The 19443-nt window shown below is 40.8% G+C and overlaps 1 protein-coding gene across 3 annotated transcripts in view; it reads left to right on the top strand.

The window, feature by feature from the left end:
* MTHFD1L (methylenetetrahydrofolate dehydrogenase (NADP+ dependent) 1 like) overlaps positions 1-19443 on the top strand; it is a 249208-nt gene that overhangs the window by 176590 nt on the left and 53175 nt on the right. For 2 of the 3 annotated variants that reach the window (XM_023729119.1, XM_023729120.1), the window contains exons 25-26: positions 12019-12126; positions 14460-14612. In XM_023729119.1, coding sequence (XP_023584887.1) covers positions 12019-12126; positions 14460-14612 — 261 coding nt within the window. Of the gene's footprint in view, positions 1-12018; positions 12127-14459; positions 14613-16958; positions 17462-19443 lie in introns of those variants that run through there. The other variant, XM_023729121.1, reaches the window with a different exon arrangement.

Here is a 19443-nt window from a genome sequence, read left to right as displayed (position 1 = left end):
TAGAAATGCACCTGGTGAGAGAGAAATAGTGGCCTGTGTTTGTTTCAGTTGTGTGCGTCACAGAGAATCCTATCAGTTTATTTAAATGATTTCTTTTATCATGAAAAATGGAATATTATTGTGTCATAAGTTTCTAGAAATGTATTTTTTTCATCTAAAGTGTGGATCAATCGAGATGAAATGAGGGGGCGCAATATGATGAACTGACAAAAGCCCAACCACATGTTGCCCGGTTACCTTCTTCCACCCCAGCCTTCCCGACTAAACTTCAGATGAGTTGAGAACATTGTAGTAAAGACAATATCCATTTTCTTAACCTAAAGCAAGCATTTAAGGAACGTTTTCGGGGAAGTAGTGGTTTGGTTGCCCCCAAAATGTTCCAAACAATGGTGGTTCGGTCCACCACTCACCTGTCAGTTTGTCGTACTGTGGGGGCTTGCATGTTGCTGTGATGCTGGAAACTATGCCACTAGTATTTTAAATACCACCAGTGTCATCCATGGTAGACAGGTTTCAGTGGAATTCCAGACTAAGACAGATTAGGGAGAAGGACCTGGCAGTGTACTTGTGAAAAATCAGCCGGTGAAAACCTTATGAATAGCAGTGGAACATCATCTAATATAGTGCTGGAAGATGAGCCCCTCAGGTTGGAAGGTGTTCAAAATACAACTGGGGAAGAGCTGCCTCCTCAAGGTGGAGTCAACTTAATAACGTGGATGGAGTAAAGCTTTCAGGACCTTCATTTGCTGATGTGGAACAACTCATAATGAGAAGAAACAGCTGCAAACATCCATTAATTATCAGAACGTGGAATGTACGAAGTATGAATCTAGGAAAATTGGAAGTTGTCAAAAATGAAATGGAATACATAAAGATCTATATCTTAGCTGTTGATGAACTGAAATGGACTAACATTGGCCATTTTGACAATCATATGGTCTACTATGCCAGGAATGACGAAGAGGAATGACATCACATTCATTGTCAAAAAGAACATTTCAAAATCTATCTTGAGGTATAACACTGTCAGTGATAGGATAATCTCCATACCTGTATAAGGAAGACCAGTTAATACGACTACTATTCAAATTTATGTACCAACCACTAATGCCAAAGATGAGGAAATTGAAAACCTTTACCAACTTCTGCAGTCTGAAATTGATCAGACATGCAGTCAAGGTGCTTGGTAATTATTAGTGATTGGAATGCGAAAGTTGGAAACGAAGAAGAATTGGTAGTTGGAAAATATGGCCTTGGTGATAAAAATGACGCTGGAGACCACATGATAGAATTTTGCAAGACCAGTGACTTATTCACTGCAAGTACATTTTTTCAACAACATAAATGATAACTATACACGTGGACCTCGCCAGATGGAATACACAGGAATCAAATCAACTATATCTGGAAAGAGACGATGGGAAAACTCAATATCATCAGTCAAAACAAGGCCAGGTGCCAGACCAACAATTACTCATATGCAAGTTAAGTTGAGGCTGAAGTAAATTAAACAAGTCCACGAGAGCCAAAGTACGACCTTGAGTATATCCTACTTGAATTTAGAGACCATCTCAAGAATAGATATGACACATTGAACACTAATGACCAAAGACCAGATGAGTTGTGCAGTGATACCAAGGACATCATATATAAAGAAAGCAAAAGGTCATTAAAAAGACAAGAAAGAAAGAAAAGACCAAAATGGATATCAGAAAAGACTCTGAAACTTGTTCTTGAACGTAGAGTAGCTGAAGTGAAAGGAGGAAATGATAAAGTAAAAGAGCTGAACAGAAGATTTCAAAGGGTAGTTCAAGAAGACAAAGTAAAGTATTATAATGAAATGTACAAAGATCTGGAGTTAGAAAACCAAAAGGAAAGAACACACTGAGCATTTCTTAAGCTGAAAGAACTGAAGAAAAAATTCAAGCTTCAAGTTGCAATATTGGAGGATTTTATGGGCAAAATATTGAACGGTGCAGGAATCATCAAAAGAAAATGAAAGGGACACACAGAGTCACTATACCAAAAAGAACTGGTGGACATTCAACCATTTCAGAAGGTAGCATATGATCATGAACCAATGGTACTGAAGGAAGAAGTCCAAGCTGCACTGAAGGCATTGGCGAAAAACAAGACTGCAGAAATTGACAGAATACTAATTGAGATGTTTCCACAAACAGTTGCAACACTGGAAGCACTCACTCATCTATGCAAAGAAATTTGGAAGACAGCTACTTGGCCAGCCAACTGGAAGTGATCCATATGTGTGCCCATTCCAAAGAAAGGTAATCCAACAGAATGCAGAAATTATCAAACAATGCCATTAATATCGCACACATGTAAAATTTTGCTGAAGATAATACAAAAATGGTTGCAGCAGTACATTGACAGGGAACTGCCACAAATTCAAGCTGGATTCAGAAAAGGATGTGGAACAAGGCTATCATTGCTGATGTCAGATGGTTCTTGGCTAAAAGCAGAGAATACCCGAAAGATGTTTACCTGTGTTTTATTGACTATGCAAAGGCATCGGACTATATGAATCATAACAAATTATGGATAACATTTCAAAGAATGGGAATTCTGGAACACTAAATTGTGCTCATGGAGGAATCTGTACATAGACCAAGAGTCAGTTGTTCAAACAGAACAAGAGGATACTGCGTGGTTTAAGATCAGGAAAGATATGCGTCAGGGTGAGATGCTATCTTTAAAATTAGCGACGCCTATATATTCCTTTCTTTTGACATTGTTGTAATATTCTGTTTGAAGGTAATAGAAGATTGCGCACATGAATTCCTTATGATCATCATTTCATGTGGAAAAATTTTCTGGCAGTGAGCCTTTTTCCATTTCCCAGGCCTGTTACCTCCACTTCACATCCCGGTCACCCTGGGAGAATGAGATTCCTGTAGGAGTCTTCAGAGGTGACCTGTGGCACAAGGCCAATCAGCCAGCAGCAAGAGCCGCTTGCTGAGCATGCTCATGGAAGCCAGCATGTACACCTTTGGTTGCTCAGATGTGTTGGTTTCAGCCAAGGGTATGCTTTGTGTCAACGAAACGGGACCCGTTGTGCTCTGTAACAATACTAGAACTGCTCCCGTGACACTACATAATGTGTTTGCAATGCCACCCCTTGCACCTTGTGTGTGGTCAGTATAAATTCACATCAATGGCTTTATGTTAGGCCTTTATTTCAAGGACAGGATAGGCTTTTTGATAAGCTGTACTTGTTGATCATTTAAAATTCATGCTTCACTTAAAAAACAAAATACAAACTGAAATAATTACTGTGCATCCAGAGATGTCTATTCAACTTACAGGTTTATTAATTGATTCTTCTCTGTAAATATTTTATGGACATTGGAATAGGTTTTGCCAATATCACAGCATGGGAACATTTAACATATATGAATTCAACTCTCTAGCCTTGGTAAAACAAAGACGATTATTGTTCCTTCAGTGTGGCCCCCAGAGTATGCGGCTAAAGAAACAGCAGTCTGTTACAGGACATCAAGAAACCATGTGGACTTAGTAAGAGATAGTAAAGTATTTCAAAGCCAGGAATATTGTGTTCTTGGGTCTTTTAAGAGATTTTCAGGACTGCCCTCCAAGTAAGATGAGATTCTACCATTTATTATAGAGCCTTCATACTTCTTTTCTTCTATTTCTAGCAACTTCGTTGTAACTTTTGTTCTATTTCACTTTATTTTGGTCCTTTTTCTCAGTAACAAAAAGAAAATGATTTAAAAATTTAAGTAACTGCTTTTCTGGAATTTTTAGAGCAATTTTATTCCCCTATAAAACAGGTCTAAAATAATTTTAATGATTCCAGTAGACATTCCGGGAAGCATCTCAAGAACAGTACCGTGTCTAACCTTGAGTGGCGCAGCTTCTATGAGCCTGGATCAGCACATCTACAAAATGAATATAATAAAGCATGAAGGCCACCCTATCCTTGAACTTAGCTTTATGGTGTCACTCAGCTAGTACTTGTGGTGTGCCTACTCTATGCAAGAGACAGTACCGACAGTATTAACAGTTGGTCATAGTGATTTTCTAGAGATACACTGCTCTGTACAATAGCCACTGCCCACATGTAACTATTTAAATTAACTGAAGTTAAATAAAATTAAGAATTCAGCTCTTCAGTTGTACTAGCCACATTTCAAGTGCTTAGTAGCCACATGAAGCTACTAAGTACAGATGTAGAACATTTCCATCGTCACAGAAAATCCCATTGGACAGCTCTCCTCTAGAGTATGTCAGTTTCTGAAATACACATTTAGGAGGTTTTTTGAGGAAATTAGTGTGGAATATGTTTGAGGTTATATTCATGGTGAATATGAAGATTTAACACAGTGTTCAAAAATGATCAGAAATACTAGTGTAGGAGGTTTTATGAAGTAGCTTATTAATATATTAAATAATTATGCATTTACAAACTAGAAACAGAATAGTCATTCTTTCCAGAATATGCCCTGAGTTTGCCACCATTCACCTTGTGTCTTCTTCACGTCGAATAGCCTTTCCCATCTTCGTTGAAATCCTTCAAATCCTTCAAGCTCGTATTCCAATTCCTTTTTACATCTTCACAGCTTTTGCTGATTTCTGCACCTTCCCCAGGAGGGATCAGTCCCAGGAGAAGGACATCATGCTTGGTAAAGTAGAGGGTCAGCGAAAAAGAGGAACACCCTCAACGAGATGGATTGACGCAGCGACTGCAACAGTGGGCTCAAGCATAACGGTTGTGAGGATGGCGCAGGACCGGGCAGTGTTTCATTCTGTTGTACAGATAGGGTCGCTGTGAGTTGAAACCAACTCAACGACACCTAACAACAATCGCAAGTCTTCCCCTGCAACCTGTGGTCTTCAGTCTTTAACAGTAATATTTACCCAGAGCCTTTATCACACTCTATGATGTCATATTTGTTTATTATACTTCATTGCTCCCGCTCCACAGAGTTCCCGAAGCATTTTGTACTCATTGATATCTTGATAGTACTTGCCAAAGATAATGATTTGTTTATTCAGTCAGCATTTATAGAATACCTTCTGTTCGCAAGCCAGTGCCGTATTGTTGTTGTTAGTTGCTGTTGAGTCAGTTCCAACTCATAGCGACCCTGTGTACAACAGAATGAAACACTGCCCTGTCCTGTGCCATCCTCACACTTGTTACTATGTTTAAGCCCATTGTTGCAGCCACTGGGTCAGTCCATTTCATTGAGGGTCTTCCTCTTTTTCACTGACCCTCTGCTTTACCAAGCATGATGTCCTTCTCCAGGGACTGGTCCCTCCTGATAATTTGTCCAAAGTATGTGAGACAGTCTCGCCATCCTCACTTCCAAAGAGCATTCTGGCTGTACTTCTTTCAAGATAGATTTGATTGTTCTCCTGGCAGTCCATGATAGATTCAATATTTTTTGCCAACACCATAATTCAAAGACATCAATTCCTCTTCTGTCTTCCAGTTGTGAGGACTTTCGTTTTCTATATGTTGAGATGTAATCCATACTGAAGGCTGTAGTCTTTGATCTTCATCAGTAAGTGCTCCAAGTCTTCTTTGCTTTCACCCAGCAAGGTTGTGTTGTCTGTATATGGAAGGTTGTTAATGAGTCTTCCTCCAATCCTGAAGCCTCATTTTTCTTCATATAGTCCAGCTTCTCAGATTATTTGCTCAACATACAGATTGAATAAGTGTAGTGAAAGGATACAACCCTTCACACCTTTCCTGATTCTAAACCATGCAGTATCCCCTCGTTCTGTTTGAACAACTGCCTATTGATCTATGTACATGTTCTGCAAAAGCACAATTATTGGTTTTGGAATTCCCATTCTTTGAGATGTTATCCATAATTTGTTATGATCCACAAAGTTGATGCCTTTGTTTGTCAATAAAACACAGGTAAACATCTTCCTGATATTCTTTGCTTTTAGCTAAGATCCATCTGACCTCAGCAATATCCCTAGTTCCATGTCCTCTTCTGAATCTGGCCTGAGTTTCTGGCAGTTCCCTGTCGATGTACTGCTGCAACTGTTTTTGAATTATCTTCAGTAAAATTTTACTTGTGTGTGATATTAATGATATTGTTTGATAATTTCCGCATTCTGTTGGATCACCTTTCTTTGTAATGGACACAAATATGGATCCTTTCCAGTCGGTTAACCAGGTAGCTGTCTTCAAAATTTCTTGGCACAGATGAGTGAGCGCTTCCAGTGTTGTATCCATTTGTTGAAACATCTCAACTGGTATTCCGTCCATTCCTGGAGCCTGATTTATTTATTAATATGTATATGTTTTATTGTGGTAGTTTAAGTGAAAGTTTACAATTCAAGTTTGTCTCTCATGCAAAAATGTATACATACATTGTTATGTGACCCTAATTGCTCTCCCATATATGTGACAGCACAGTCTTCCTTTCCACCCCGATTTCCCATGTCCATTCAACCAGCCCCTGACCCTGTCTGCCTTCTCAACTCTGGACAGAAGCTGCCCATTTAGTCTCATGTATCTACTTGAGCTAAGAAGCATATTCTTCACAAGTATCATTTTATGTCCCACAGTCCAGGCCAATCTTTGTCTGAAGAGTTGGCCTTTGGAATTGTTTTAGTTCTGGGTTAACAGAGAGTCCGGGGGCCATGCTTTCTGGGGTTCCTCCAGTCTCAGACCGTTAAGTCTGGTCTTTTTACTAGAATTTGAGTTCTGCATCCCACACTTCCCCGGTGGAGCATTATTTTTTGCTAATATCTTCAGTACAGCCACTGCCCTAGGCACCAGAAATATTAAGGTGAAAATGTGGCATATAAATAATTAAATATTTACAGAGCCAGGGGAAAACTATCTCAATTGGGGTGATTAATGTATGTTGCTGTTGTAAGCCACTGGGATAATTCCAACTCATAGTGACCTTCTATGATATAAGAGTTTCTAGGCTGTAATCTTTATAGAAAGAGATAGCCAGGTCTTTCTCCTGCAGAGCCACTGGGTGGATTCAAACCACCAACCTTTTAGTTATCAGGCAAGCTTTTAACCATTGTGCCACCAGAATCCCTTGATTAATATATAAAACCAAAAAACCCATTGCCCTCGAGTCGATTCGGACTCATAGTGACCCTATAGGACAGAGTAGAGCTGCCCTATAGGGTTTCCGAGGAGCGCCGGGTAGATTCAAACTGCCGACCTTTTGGTTAGCAGCTGTAGCTCTTATCCACTATGCCACCAGGGTTTGCAATTAACGTACAAGCCCTCATAATTTATTTTCCCATTTTACTTGTAGTGCAAAGCTCTGTCACTTACCACAGAGCAATGCAATGAATAACAAGTTCAAGTCGAGGTCATATGACTGAGCTTGGCTCCCCCTGCCCCCTTTAAAGACTATACTTCTCCCCAAAATCGAGCAAAAAAACAGTAGGAAGTGACCTGCCTGCTGACACAGTATAAATAGATTGTATGCAATGGAAAGTACCTCATCAGGGCAGTATTTATTTTTTATGTTAAACCCAAAGGATAAGTCAACTGATTCTTTTTATTTATTTACTTGCAAATGTGAATGAAATAGAAAAATTGCAGCAGGAGTCCCAAGAGAACTTTGGTCTTGGGATTTCTATCTACATGAGTTGAGACGCTTCACTCGGCATGTTGAAACCAAGACTCACACCCAGGTTGCTGTTGATGGAGCTTTACCTTAGACTCACGTCAGGCAGTATTGTAGATGCTGAAGCCCGTGGAGGAGCACTTTCGTCTTCTCCATGGTGGCAAGACTGAGGTTGGGGCAGTCAGAGTGTGGAATGTCTCGTGGGTACGGAACTGTGCCTGCTAGAAGCACGTGGTTGGTCCCGGCAGTGAGTGAGGAGAAGGAGGAGGTGCGTGAGCGGGACTCACTTACACTGCAGGTCTCTTCGTACTGTCTCTACCGTGCATTTCTGTCCGCGTTGTCTATTGTGTGGATGGTTGCAGTTTTCCTACAGGAAACAAAACCACAATTACGCAGCTGGCACAATAAGACTTTCACCCACTTGAAATCCTCAAAACACTTGCAAATAAACATTAGAAAGGAAAACAGTTTAATTGTTGAGAATATATATTTCTTGAAATAAAAGATTTTCATGTTTAAAAAATAATACTAAATCCATTAAATACCCACTCATACTAATTCCTTCAGTAGTCATGCATTTTTGCTATTATTTTGCTCAGTGTGGGAGCCCTGGTGGCGCAGTGGTTAAGAGCTCAGGCTGCTAACAAAAAGTTAGGCAGTTCCAATCCTTGGAAACCCTATGGGGCAGTTCCACTCTGTCCTATAGGATCGCTATGAGTCGGAATCAACTCGACAGCAATGAGTTTTGCTCTATGTAGTTTTTCTTTTATTATCTTAATAGAAAAATCACAGTCACTGACTTTATTGTCAAATCAAATCTAGAGCCCACTAAATAGTGCATTAGACTCATTGAATATGTTGTGAGTAGGAATATCTGTTGGGCTTTTGTGGTTCCTGTTGTTCTTGTACTCCCAGAGGAAACCTTAAATATTTAGTCAACCTGACTGTCCTCGCTCCATAATAATAGTACTTAAGATTGGCATACCAGTTGCTGTCAAGTCAACTCCAACTCATGGCAGCCCCATTTGTGTCAGAGTAGAACTGTGCCCCATTGTGTTTTTTTCAGTGGCTGATTCTTCAGAAGTAGATGACCAGGCCTTTCTTCAGAGGTACCTCTGGGTAGACTCGAGCCTCCAACCTTTGGGTTAGCAGCCAAGTGCATTAGAATTTGGGACTCTGAAATTTGTGTAGCATGACATTTACAACATGCTTTCTCTACATTGCTTCAATACATGCAATAAAATAATGCACAGCGCAGTATTCACCTCCCCATTTAGAGATGAGGAAACATTCAGAGGGGTTATGTGAATTAACCAAATGGAAGAAGTGACCGTGATTTTTCTTAGTCCTCCTGCCCCACACCAGCCATTGGGCTATACTGTAGAGCTCCTGGCAGTTGGCATGGCTCTGGTGGGGGTGGCCCAGGCCAGAGGCTGGATGTAATGGGAACACGGCCTTTTTGCACCAGGAGCCAAGGTCATACTGCTTGGGGAACACATTGTCCTGAGAGCCAACTTCCCCTGACAAGTGTAGGCATTGTGCTTACTGTGTGGGTTCTTTCCTACTAGAAATATCTTCAAATATTCTATTAACTTTGATTTCTTGAAACAAGGCACTTATTGACCAGCAGAGGATATGATGTTAGTTTGAGCACAGTGTTGATAGCAAGCACTTTAGTGTCCATCAGCATAGTGTGCTGACGAGTGAGATCTAATATGCATGTAAGAAGATCTCTCTCACTGTTGTCTTCAGTGAATTATCACCTGAACTTGCTTTTCGTCTTTGTAACTATGGCACCCCATGGAGCCCATTCTTGGCCAACAGGAAATTTAGAAATACTCATTTGCTCAACTGTATACTGAGGGCCTACTACTGTCTCCTCCAGCATCTGCATTTTATCCCACATCTAGGGATAGAACAACGAATAAGAGGTGGTCCTTGTCCTAGGAATTTATGTTGTTGTTGGGTGCCATTGAGTCAATTTTTGACTAACGGTGACCCCATGTGACAGAGTAGAACTGCCTTATAGTGTTTTCTAGGCTGTAATATTTACAGGAGCAGGTCACCAGGTCTTTCTCCTGTGGAGCTGTTGGGTTGGTTCAAACCACCAACCTTACATTTAGCAGCCAAGCACTTAACCATTGTGCCACTAGGGCTCCTTTCAGAGTTCATAAGCCATTCTTTATTCTCCAGCTAATATGAACATTGAGTCTTTTACATGAGCTGTCACCTTGGGGTTCTTTCTACTTGTTAGTTGCTGTCAAGTCAATTCTGACTCATGGTGACCCTATGTGTACAGAGTAGCTGCTCTATATGGTGTTTTGGCTGTAACCTTTGTAGAAGCAGATTGCCAGGCCTTTTTTCCATGGCACTCCCAAGTGGGTTTGAACCACCAGCCTTTAGATTAGCAGTCAAGCACAAACCTTTTGAGCCACGTAGTAGGTACTTCCAAATTGTTCTGCAGTGTGATACTGATTGACACTTCCACAGCAGTGAAAGAGTATAATTTTCCCCACATCCTCACCTACACTTGATACCCTCGTACTTTTAAATTTTGCTAATCTAATGGATGTGAGCTGGTTTCTCATCCTTTTAATTTGCATTTCCTTATTACTAATGAGATTGAGCATTGCTTCTTATGGTTGTTAGTTTCTCCTTTTGCCCATTTTTAAATACTTGTCTTTTTCATGATTTGAGGGAGCTTTTTTTATTATTATTCATTCTAGTACTAATCTTTTGTCTTTTAAATAGTTGCGGATATCTTCTCCTGGCCTGTCCCTTATGCTTTAACCTTGTTTCTAATGTCTTTTTATATTTTCCTTCAGCCAAAAGTCAGCTGGATAGTCCGTGTTTTCCCTGTTGAACTGTACCACTTCTAATACACTGTCCCGTACATGCCAAGGTGTCTTTCTTGGTTCTTTCTTCCCTTCCATTGAATGATTTGTCAATTCCTGTGCCAATGCCACATGGACTTCATTAGCATAATTTTGTAGTATAATTGATAACTGGTAGAGCAAATCCCGTCTTTGTTTTTGTTTGTTTATTTTATTTTCAAAATTATCTTAACTATTTGTGCCGTCACTTTTCCATATCAAATTGTAGAATTGGTTTGCCAAGTAAAGCAAAAGTGCTTCTTGGGATTTTTATTGAAATTGCATTGAACTAATAGATGAAGGTTCAGAGACTTGACATCTGCAGTGTTGAGTCTCCTCATCCATGAATATATTTCTCTCCACTGACTCAGGTTCTCCTTTGTATCCTTCAATAAAAGGTTATAATTCTCTCCACTAAGACTTGCACCTTTCTTTTTTCTCTGCTAAAATGTCCGATATTTAAGTTCCAAACCACAGAATGACTCTACATTAATAAAAGCTAGAGTTTTAATAAAAAACACATTTTAAAACAGTTTTGGGGGTTTATAAGGGTTGGGGCTGGGATTGCTAGCTTTTATATTCTCTATTGAATAACTCTCCTTTCTGTCTTTCTCGAAAGTAACATTCAAATGCTGGTATGCCCATTGCAGGCGAACTTCTTGAGGCATGTCATGAGAGATTTCTACCCCTTGGTTGACGTAAGATCCATCAGCATTTATTTCAGCATTGTTCACCCAACAGTAAATCCGTTGCCTGTATTATGCCTACGTATTTTCTACCTATAATAAAATTTTGAAAGGCTTTGCCAAATACTTTGCTTAAATTAAGATACACTTTTATCTGTGATCTATCCCTTTCCTGATGAATGGTTCTTGTTTCTTAAGGTCACCTTTAATATCTTACCAGCAGTCCATATCCAGATTTTCCATCTAACATGATGGGAATCATCTCCCCTTTCCTTCATTTGTGCATAGATTATCTTCTCACGTTTTTCCTGTTCTCCGTGATTTCTTGTAACTCTGAATTTTCCAATAAAGTGTTCAGTGACATCAGCATTTATATTAAAGTCTCAACCCATGTTTATATTAAAGAATCCTGCTCACAAAAATAAATATTCTTCAATATTGCCACTTTCTCTGTCTTATAACCAATATTCAGACCCACTTAAAAACCAGCATTAAGGGTTTAAATAGGAGACTCTCCTTCTAAGTTATAAGACCATTAAAAAACATAGTGTAAACTATATATTTTTTAAATGCTACAATGGATTAAAATGATTGATGGGACAAACATCCTCTAAACTGGCTGACCATCCAAAGTGTCTTACTTGCATGCTGACCTCTGAACTGAAATTTTCTGTCCTTTAAGGGTTGGTAGAAGGAGAAAAGAGTGTTTGCTCTGAATTCTGTAGTTGCTGAGAAGGTAAATATTTGGAAGGGAATTTTAACCAATTACAGAAAATCTCACTAAGCATTCACTTATTTCTTTAAGGAAATTAAAGGTAACAATATTGTTGTCATTTGTGTTTGTTGTCATTTGTGTTTCTCCAGCTACCAATTGTGGAAAAGATAAGAACCATTGCCCAGGCTGTCTATGGAGCCAAAGATATAGAACTGTCTCCTGAGGCACAATCCAAAATAGAACGTTACACTCAACAGGTAAAAGTCACACCTTTAGGGGGAAATCCGTCTTAGGCTATTAAAATACTCACCTTGACTTGAGGACTGCTATATGTTTCACCTTGGAGCCCTGGTGGCACAGTGGTTAAGAGCTCAGCTGCTAACCAAAAGGTTGGCAGTTCAAATCCACCAGCCGCTCCTTGGAAACCCTATGGGGCAGTTCTATTCTGTACTGTAGGGTTACTATAAGTTGGAATTGACTCGATGGCAACAGGTTGGGTTTGGTTTGGGTTTATATGTCTCACCAGTGGAACTTTGTAGAATCTACTTTACAGTCAACAAAGATTGAAGTAATATCCTTGGATAGAGTGCTGGCTGTATTTAGAACATTATAGTGAGGGTATATACTCTCTGATGTGTACACCATTGAGTTTTATGGTCATAAATGTGTCTAATATCAGTGATATCCATGTTTGTAAGTGCCATTAAAATATGTGATATGTCATCTGAGGGCTCTTCTATTTAGCAATAAACATTGGAACTGTCCTTTGGTATGTAGGTATGAGTCAGATTTAGCTGATGTATGGTGTTTCCTCTTCATTGCAGGCCTCTTACTACCTTAAAAACTTTAGTATGATTGCAGGTTAGGCGAATAGGAGAGCAGCGTTTACAGAGGGAGTGTTTGATGTTCTTTTCATACAGGTTGATTCTTGGCTTGTTACTGGGATTATTCACCAAGGCTGAAGGCTTCATCATCTTCTGCCTGTACAGAGTGACACAGACTATAAGGGTGGCTGTGAGGCATCAGCGGGAGTCATTGCTAGTCCAGTGATGGTCATGGACAGTGACTCCACTGCAGCCTGTTACCCGTCTCAAAATGACCATACGGCCCAATGCCCTATCCATTTTGACCTGACAAAAAAGAAGTCAAGGCACTTCCAAGAGGTTCATTATGAATAGCATTTTTTTTTTTAATTCCTCAATTCTTTAATGCTATTTAACAATCATAGTTTGACAATTTGTTAAATATTATCAGTGCCAACCAGAGTGTTCTCCCAGGTTTAATAAGATAGATAGCAACCCATTTTTTCTTAGAATTTCCTACATATGTTCTCAGCTTGTGTTTTAAAATAAGGATTCCCAAATGCTGTTCTGCATACTGGCATGGTTCTGTGGTAAGATTTTCACCCATATGCAATGAAATGAGCAAAATAAGATCAGTGTCGTGAATTTTTCATAAAGCTATTGAAGAGCTGTCATTTATTCTAGTATTAGGTCCTTCTCCCTTTTTTTCAGTCTTAAAATGTTCTTGTATGAAACATATGGTGATGATATATGGCATATTCATTGGTTTGTTATTATCCCTACTAGAAAAAATTTTAAGTTAGCAAACCTATCTCAGTTCATAGAAATTATTTCAATACTCAACTGATCTCTGCAATTGAAAGTTCTGGGCACCGTTTCTGTAGAGCAATTGTGACTGTCTCTTTTCAAAACTCTTAGCAGGACTAAGAGTAGGAGTTACAAGAAGAGAATGGCCCCACCCCCAGTTGATATCACTCTAAAAATCTCCCAAATAGTTTGAAGTTGAATCATAAGAAATTCTACATAGATTGCCTCTGAAGATTCTATTCCTTTTATCTCTGTCTGTCTACGGAGGGAATAACCCTTAAAAGTTATGTGTCAAGTATGTGGTTGCAATTAATTAGCACAGAGTCTCTAAGGGAGCACTGTGTGCCATTTAATCAGAAGCAGGCTTGGGGGACACTGTCCTTTTTGTGAGATGCCACATGTGACTTCCTGCCCTTTCACCTTCGGGACTCTGGGTCAGGAGTAGCCGTTGGTCCTTAAAAATAAGAGGCTTAAATAGTGACCTCATCTTAGTTCCTATAATGTAATCACAGATCAAATAGCCATGATTGGTAAAGGAGCACAAAGGGGCTGTTTGCTTCCTGACCCTCTAAGAATGAGTGAGCCACGTGACTCAAAGCCTCATTACAGAGCTTTTCTCCAGATTACCTTTCTGTGTCTTGGGTATTAATAGCCTTGGAAAGTGGTTTCTACAGCTGCTACTGCTGTTGCTTTGTCTGAAAATAGTCACAGTTTCCCCCAAACTCGTGTATAATGCTGCCTTCTCTTAAGGAGAACCTCCAAAATGAACAATAGATACCTTCAACCTGCTGGGTGGTGATACATGGAGGTGTTTATCCTCATCTTCTTGCTCAGTGAACGAGTAGTAACAAGCACCTACTGTGTGCCTGGGTCTGGCCTGACATACTGTTGTCATAGAGATATTATAAAATGCAAGTTAAACAAGTACAGGAGACTTGACATTGATGCTCAATGAACGTCTTTGCTTTCCTTCCCTACAGGGTTTTGGAAATTTGCCCATCTGCATGGCAAAGACCCACCTTTCTCTGTCTCACCAACCTGACAAGAAAGGGGTACCAAGGGGCTTCATCTTGCCCATCAGTGATGTCCGGGCCAGCATAGGCGCTGGGTTCATTTACCCTCTGGTCGGAACGGTGAGTGAGTAACATTCTCCTGAAACCTTCTTCATTCTGTGTTGTCATGACACCTCATACCTTTATGTTCCACAACTCCTTCCCAATTGTATACCGGGAAGTAATTAATAGTATTCGCTGTTTTTCTGAATATCGTCTACCACCAAAACCCACTCTGTCATTGTGGTCTGGGTGTTTTAGGTGTGTGTTGTTGTTGTTTAGATCCTGTGTTCAGGGTCCCTCGAGCCATAAACAAATTCCCCTCAAGGACAAGGAGGAGAGTAACTTGGGAAACTTCCGTCTGTCGTTTAAATGATAGAGTGGCTCAGTACCGTGCTTCTCAGCCTTTTTCACATCACAGCACTCAAAATGACAGTATTGCACAGCACAGGGAGATGAATGGAGGCGACTGCTTGGAGCCAGACAGGACCAGCCCCGCTCCCCGTTTGTCAGCACATCAGGTGGGAAGCTCTGGCTTAGTACATCAGCAAATCACAGGAGCTCTCGTTTTTTGGCATTGCTTTGTTGGGAATATATTGCTATAGAATGATTATATGATTTCAGATTGTCTATGGAGGGAGGGGAGATAAGCAGAGAAATGAAAGTTTATCGTTATGTATAATACCTCACACATGAAATGCTTCACACAATGGGAGCATCCCCCTTGGTAACCATACATGACCTCCATTTGACTTCTTGTCATGAGCGTAGTCCTGGACAAGATTTAGGACAAAAAATTCTCCATCATCATTATTATTACTTACTGCAAATTGATCCAAGCCCAAACAGAGAACAACATTATCACAGTGTTTTTATGGCTGTATTGTTAATGCACATAAAAGCAGTGGGTAGTTGAAAAGGACATATTGGCGTCTTCAGGACTCTTGCCTTGAGTTTATTCTTAGTTCATCTAATACGGGGCAGAATGGTTTCAATAAGCATTTTTTTTAAGTTCTTACTGCATGTGAGGCACAGGGACACTAAGAAGAATAAGCATACGGAACACAGGTCTGCATAGCCCTGAGCCATGGAGAGATGCTGAGTTGGCAATGGGAATGTTCTCCGAGCACAGCTAGTACTGCTGAGGGGAAGAGGTGTGGAAGAAGAAGAGAATCAAGCATGCTTCACAAAGCCACGTCCTCTGAACTGGGGAAACAGCAAGTTCCACCTGAGAGGCACAGAAGTGCATAATTTCCCCTTCCCGGGGTGGAGTTTGACGTGGGCAAGAGGGCTAAGGAGCGGGACTGGGCTTGCAGTAGTGAGCCAAATTGTTAAGGATCTCAAATGTCATCTTAAAGAGCTTGGGTTTTATCCTATAAACAGTAGGGAGTCACTATAAGGCGTGTTTTTTATAAGAAGGAGAAGAAGAATGTGGTCTGATTTGTATTTCAGGAAAATAACTCTCATAGAAATGTGGAGAATGCTTAGAGGGAAGAAAACCAGGCCCAGAGAGACAGTAAAGTAGGCTTTGGAGGTGAGGTCAGGCAGAAAGAAGGTGGACACTGGGGCTGCAGAAATAGATGTGGAGAGTCGAGGTGAATTTGAGACAATTTTACAGGTAGCCAAGGGTACATGGGGAGCGGGGAAGGGAGCGTTCCTAGCTTGGTGACTGGATGGTGATGAACCATAATGTCATCCATCATGTGAAGAACACAGGAGGAAGGCAGGTTGGTAGAACCAGAAATGAGTGTGGCTTGATCATAGAGAACTTGAAGGGTTAACAGGATCTATCAAAGAGCCTGTGAATCCACTAGAAACACAAACGCAAAGCTCTGCAGAAAGGAACAGGAAGACCTTGTGAATTCTGAGCATATAGGTAAATTCTGTCCCTAACCAAGGAGAGAAGCCTGGCTAGCCCCGAGAGGGATGAGAAGAGAGTAAAGGACCATACACTAAGAAACACCTACATTTATGCAGCCAACTGAGTAGCAGGAGCCATCCAAGGATTCTGAAGGACCAGCCAGAGGTGTTTGGGGGTTGGGGGGGCATCAAGGGAAATACCCCAGAGCCAAGCAGGGGAGAGTTTCTGGTCAGGGAATGGGGATCAAGTGTGTTGATAGCATAGGGAGAAGGATTCAAATAAAATGGGTACTGAATGACATTTTGGAAAAGACATAACTATAGGTAAAATACTCAGATCAGGAGTTAGGGTTTGGAGAGGGTCTTGACTACAGAGGGGTAGAGGGTAACTTCTTTGGATGATGGAAATACTCCATATTTTGATTGTGGTGGTATTACATGACTGTATATGTTTATCAGATCTCATAGAACTAATCACCTAAAAAGATGAATATTATTGTGTGTAAATTAATTATACCTCAACTAACAAAAAAGGGTACTGAGAAGAGCTTGCTTTATATGCCTTAGAATGTTCCCAGTGATGGCAGCTCTTCAGTACTAATGGTCTCCCTGAAGACAGTAGGCAGAGGCCTTTACTTCAGAGTAAGGGTTCAGGTGGGCGGTGCAGGCCCAGAGAGCCTAGACCGCCAGGAGAGACAAAGGGGCCATGAGGGCCGTCACGGAACGTGAAAAGAGTGGACATTCTGAGGAGAATTTTAGCCTTGTTCCTTTGTCGAGTCTTGTCCTACACAGATTCCGAATGCTGCAGTAGTTCACCCAGTAAATTCATTCTTCACTCGTTTGGTCACTGTGCCTAGGGCATTGTGCTGAGGGCTATGGGGAGCCCCAAAATAAACACATTTTCTTCGCTTCAGGCAGCATGTAGTTTAGGAGAGGTGGATAGTCAGGAGTGAATTGATGAGGAAAATGGTTTATTATAAAAATTGTGAATTTTATTGATACTTTAATTAGTTTCTGAGCATTAATAGTCATTAACTAAAAATCATAATATACTTTAAAACCTTTAGAGTCATGAAACAAATATATAATATGAATGTTCTTTCACCCCAACTGCACCACCCCATCCACCACCATATAAAGACCAAAACTGTTCTGGAACATCAGAATACTGTCACCTTTGACCTGGGGTTGTTACAGCTTGTCTGTGAACACTTGTTCGTCCGTCATTCCTGACGTCACCCTTTGACTTATGACTAGTTACAGAGTGAATGTACGGAATGGCCCTCGCAATGCCACTGCAGGTTCGCTGGATTTCCTGAAGGGAGCGAGCCCTGTGCTGTTATCTGTCTTCCCAGCTGAGTTCCTCCTGTGGCCACACATCAGGGGGGCAGCAGCAAACATTAGTGCACTGTGGTAAAATCTTCCTGAAACAATCGAGAGTGAGGAGCGAGGAAGGAAGCAGTGCCTGCCCAGAGCAGTTCCTGGAAGTCAGGAAACCAGCACTTGGAGGCTGTGGCCCTTGAGGTCGGCTTTCTATGACAGAGCAGGAAGCTGATTGCGGATCAGGGCAGATAGCACCAGCAAAGGCCAGGATCTCCTTATGAGGTTGTTGTTGCTGTTAGGTGCCGTCAAGTTGGTTCTGACTCATACTGACCTTGTGTACAACAGAGCGAAACACTGCCTGGTCCTGCGCCATCCTTGCTGTCGTTATGCTTGAACCCACTGTTGCAGCCACTGGGTCAATCCATCTCATTGAGGGTCTTCCTCTTTTTCACTGACCCTCTACTTTGCCGAGCATGATGTCCTTCTCCAGGGACTGGTCCCTGCTGATAACATGTTCAAAGTACCTGAGACGAAGTCTCGTCATCCTTGCTTCTAAGGAGCATTCTGGCTGTACTTCGTCTAAGACAAATTTATTTATTCTTCTGGCAGTCCATGGTATATTCAATATTCTTCACCAACACCATAATTCAAAGGCATCAGTTCCTCTTTGTTGTTCTTTATTCATTGTCCAGCTTTCACATGCGTATGAGGCAAATGAAAACACCATGGCTTGGGTCCCATACACTTTAGTCCTCAAAGTGACATCTTTGCCTTTTTAACACTTTAAAGAGATCTTTGGCAGCCTAATAAGGACTGGTGTTTATTTTTACTTGACTGCATTCAAAGCCCGGCCACAATCTGCTGAGATGCTTCTAGCATTCATCACCTATGTAGAGGACATAGTATTGTAATTTCCTGCTCAGATGACTGAGAGGGGGAATGGGAATACTGGGGAGACTGACTCCTGAAGAAGGGAAAATTCTAGCATAATGAATCACACTGGCTCTTCATCACTCAGCATGTCCTTATTTGAGTGCTTTTGAAATACATATTCATCTGTCCACTCGAAACGAGAACCCAAACTGAGACTGTAAGATCAGAAAGGTTTTCAATTCTTCTGCAGTGCTCCTTCATGCATTCAGCAAATAGTTACTGAATACCTACATTGTGCAAGGCGTCGTAAACGATACGGTGAGGAACAGATCCAGTCTTGCCCTCAGGGGCCTTATGATAGATGCTAATAAATAAAAACCACCATACAAGTACCAAATGCTGTGGGCTTTTACAAAGGGAGAACTCCTCTGTGGGTATGTTCTCAAGGGAGGCAGACAGCCCCTCTCCCCACTGACTACTCTAGTAAGTCTAAAAGGTAGGGAACCCCAATACAAACAAGTCCCTCCTCAAACAGTGAACATCTTCATCATTGCTGGGTATGGGAGATCAGATGATGACGTGCTAAAGAGGTCAATTTTTCCCCTACCAATTCAGCTATCTATATATTTACTTTTCGTATACATATAAATATATTCCTGGATGGTGCAAACTGTTTAGCGCTCGACTGCTAACTGAAAGTTTGGCAGTTTGAATCAACCCAGAGATGCCTCAAAAGAAAGGCCTGGCAATCTTACACCAAAAAGGAGAACGATGAAAAGGAAATCAGGAAAACAATACCATTTATAATAGCCCCTAAAAAGATAAAATACTTAGGAATAAATCTGACCAGGGATGT

Source organism: Trichechus manatus, unplaced genomic scaffold (genome assembly GCF_000243295.1).
Source record: "Trichechus manatus latirostris isolate Lorelei unplaced genomic scaffold, TriManLat1.0 scaffold00002, whole genome shotgun sequence".
Classification (NCBI taxonomy): Eukaryota; Metazoa; Chordata; class Mammalia; order Sirenia; family Trichechidae; genus Trichechus; species Trichechus manatus.
The sequence above is the reverse complement of the archived record's forward strand: the minus strand, read 5'-3'. Positions and strand labels throughout refer to the sequence as shown.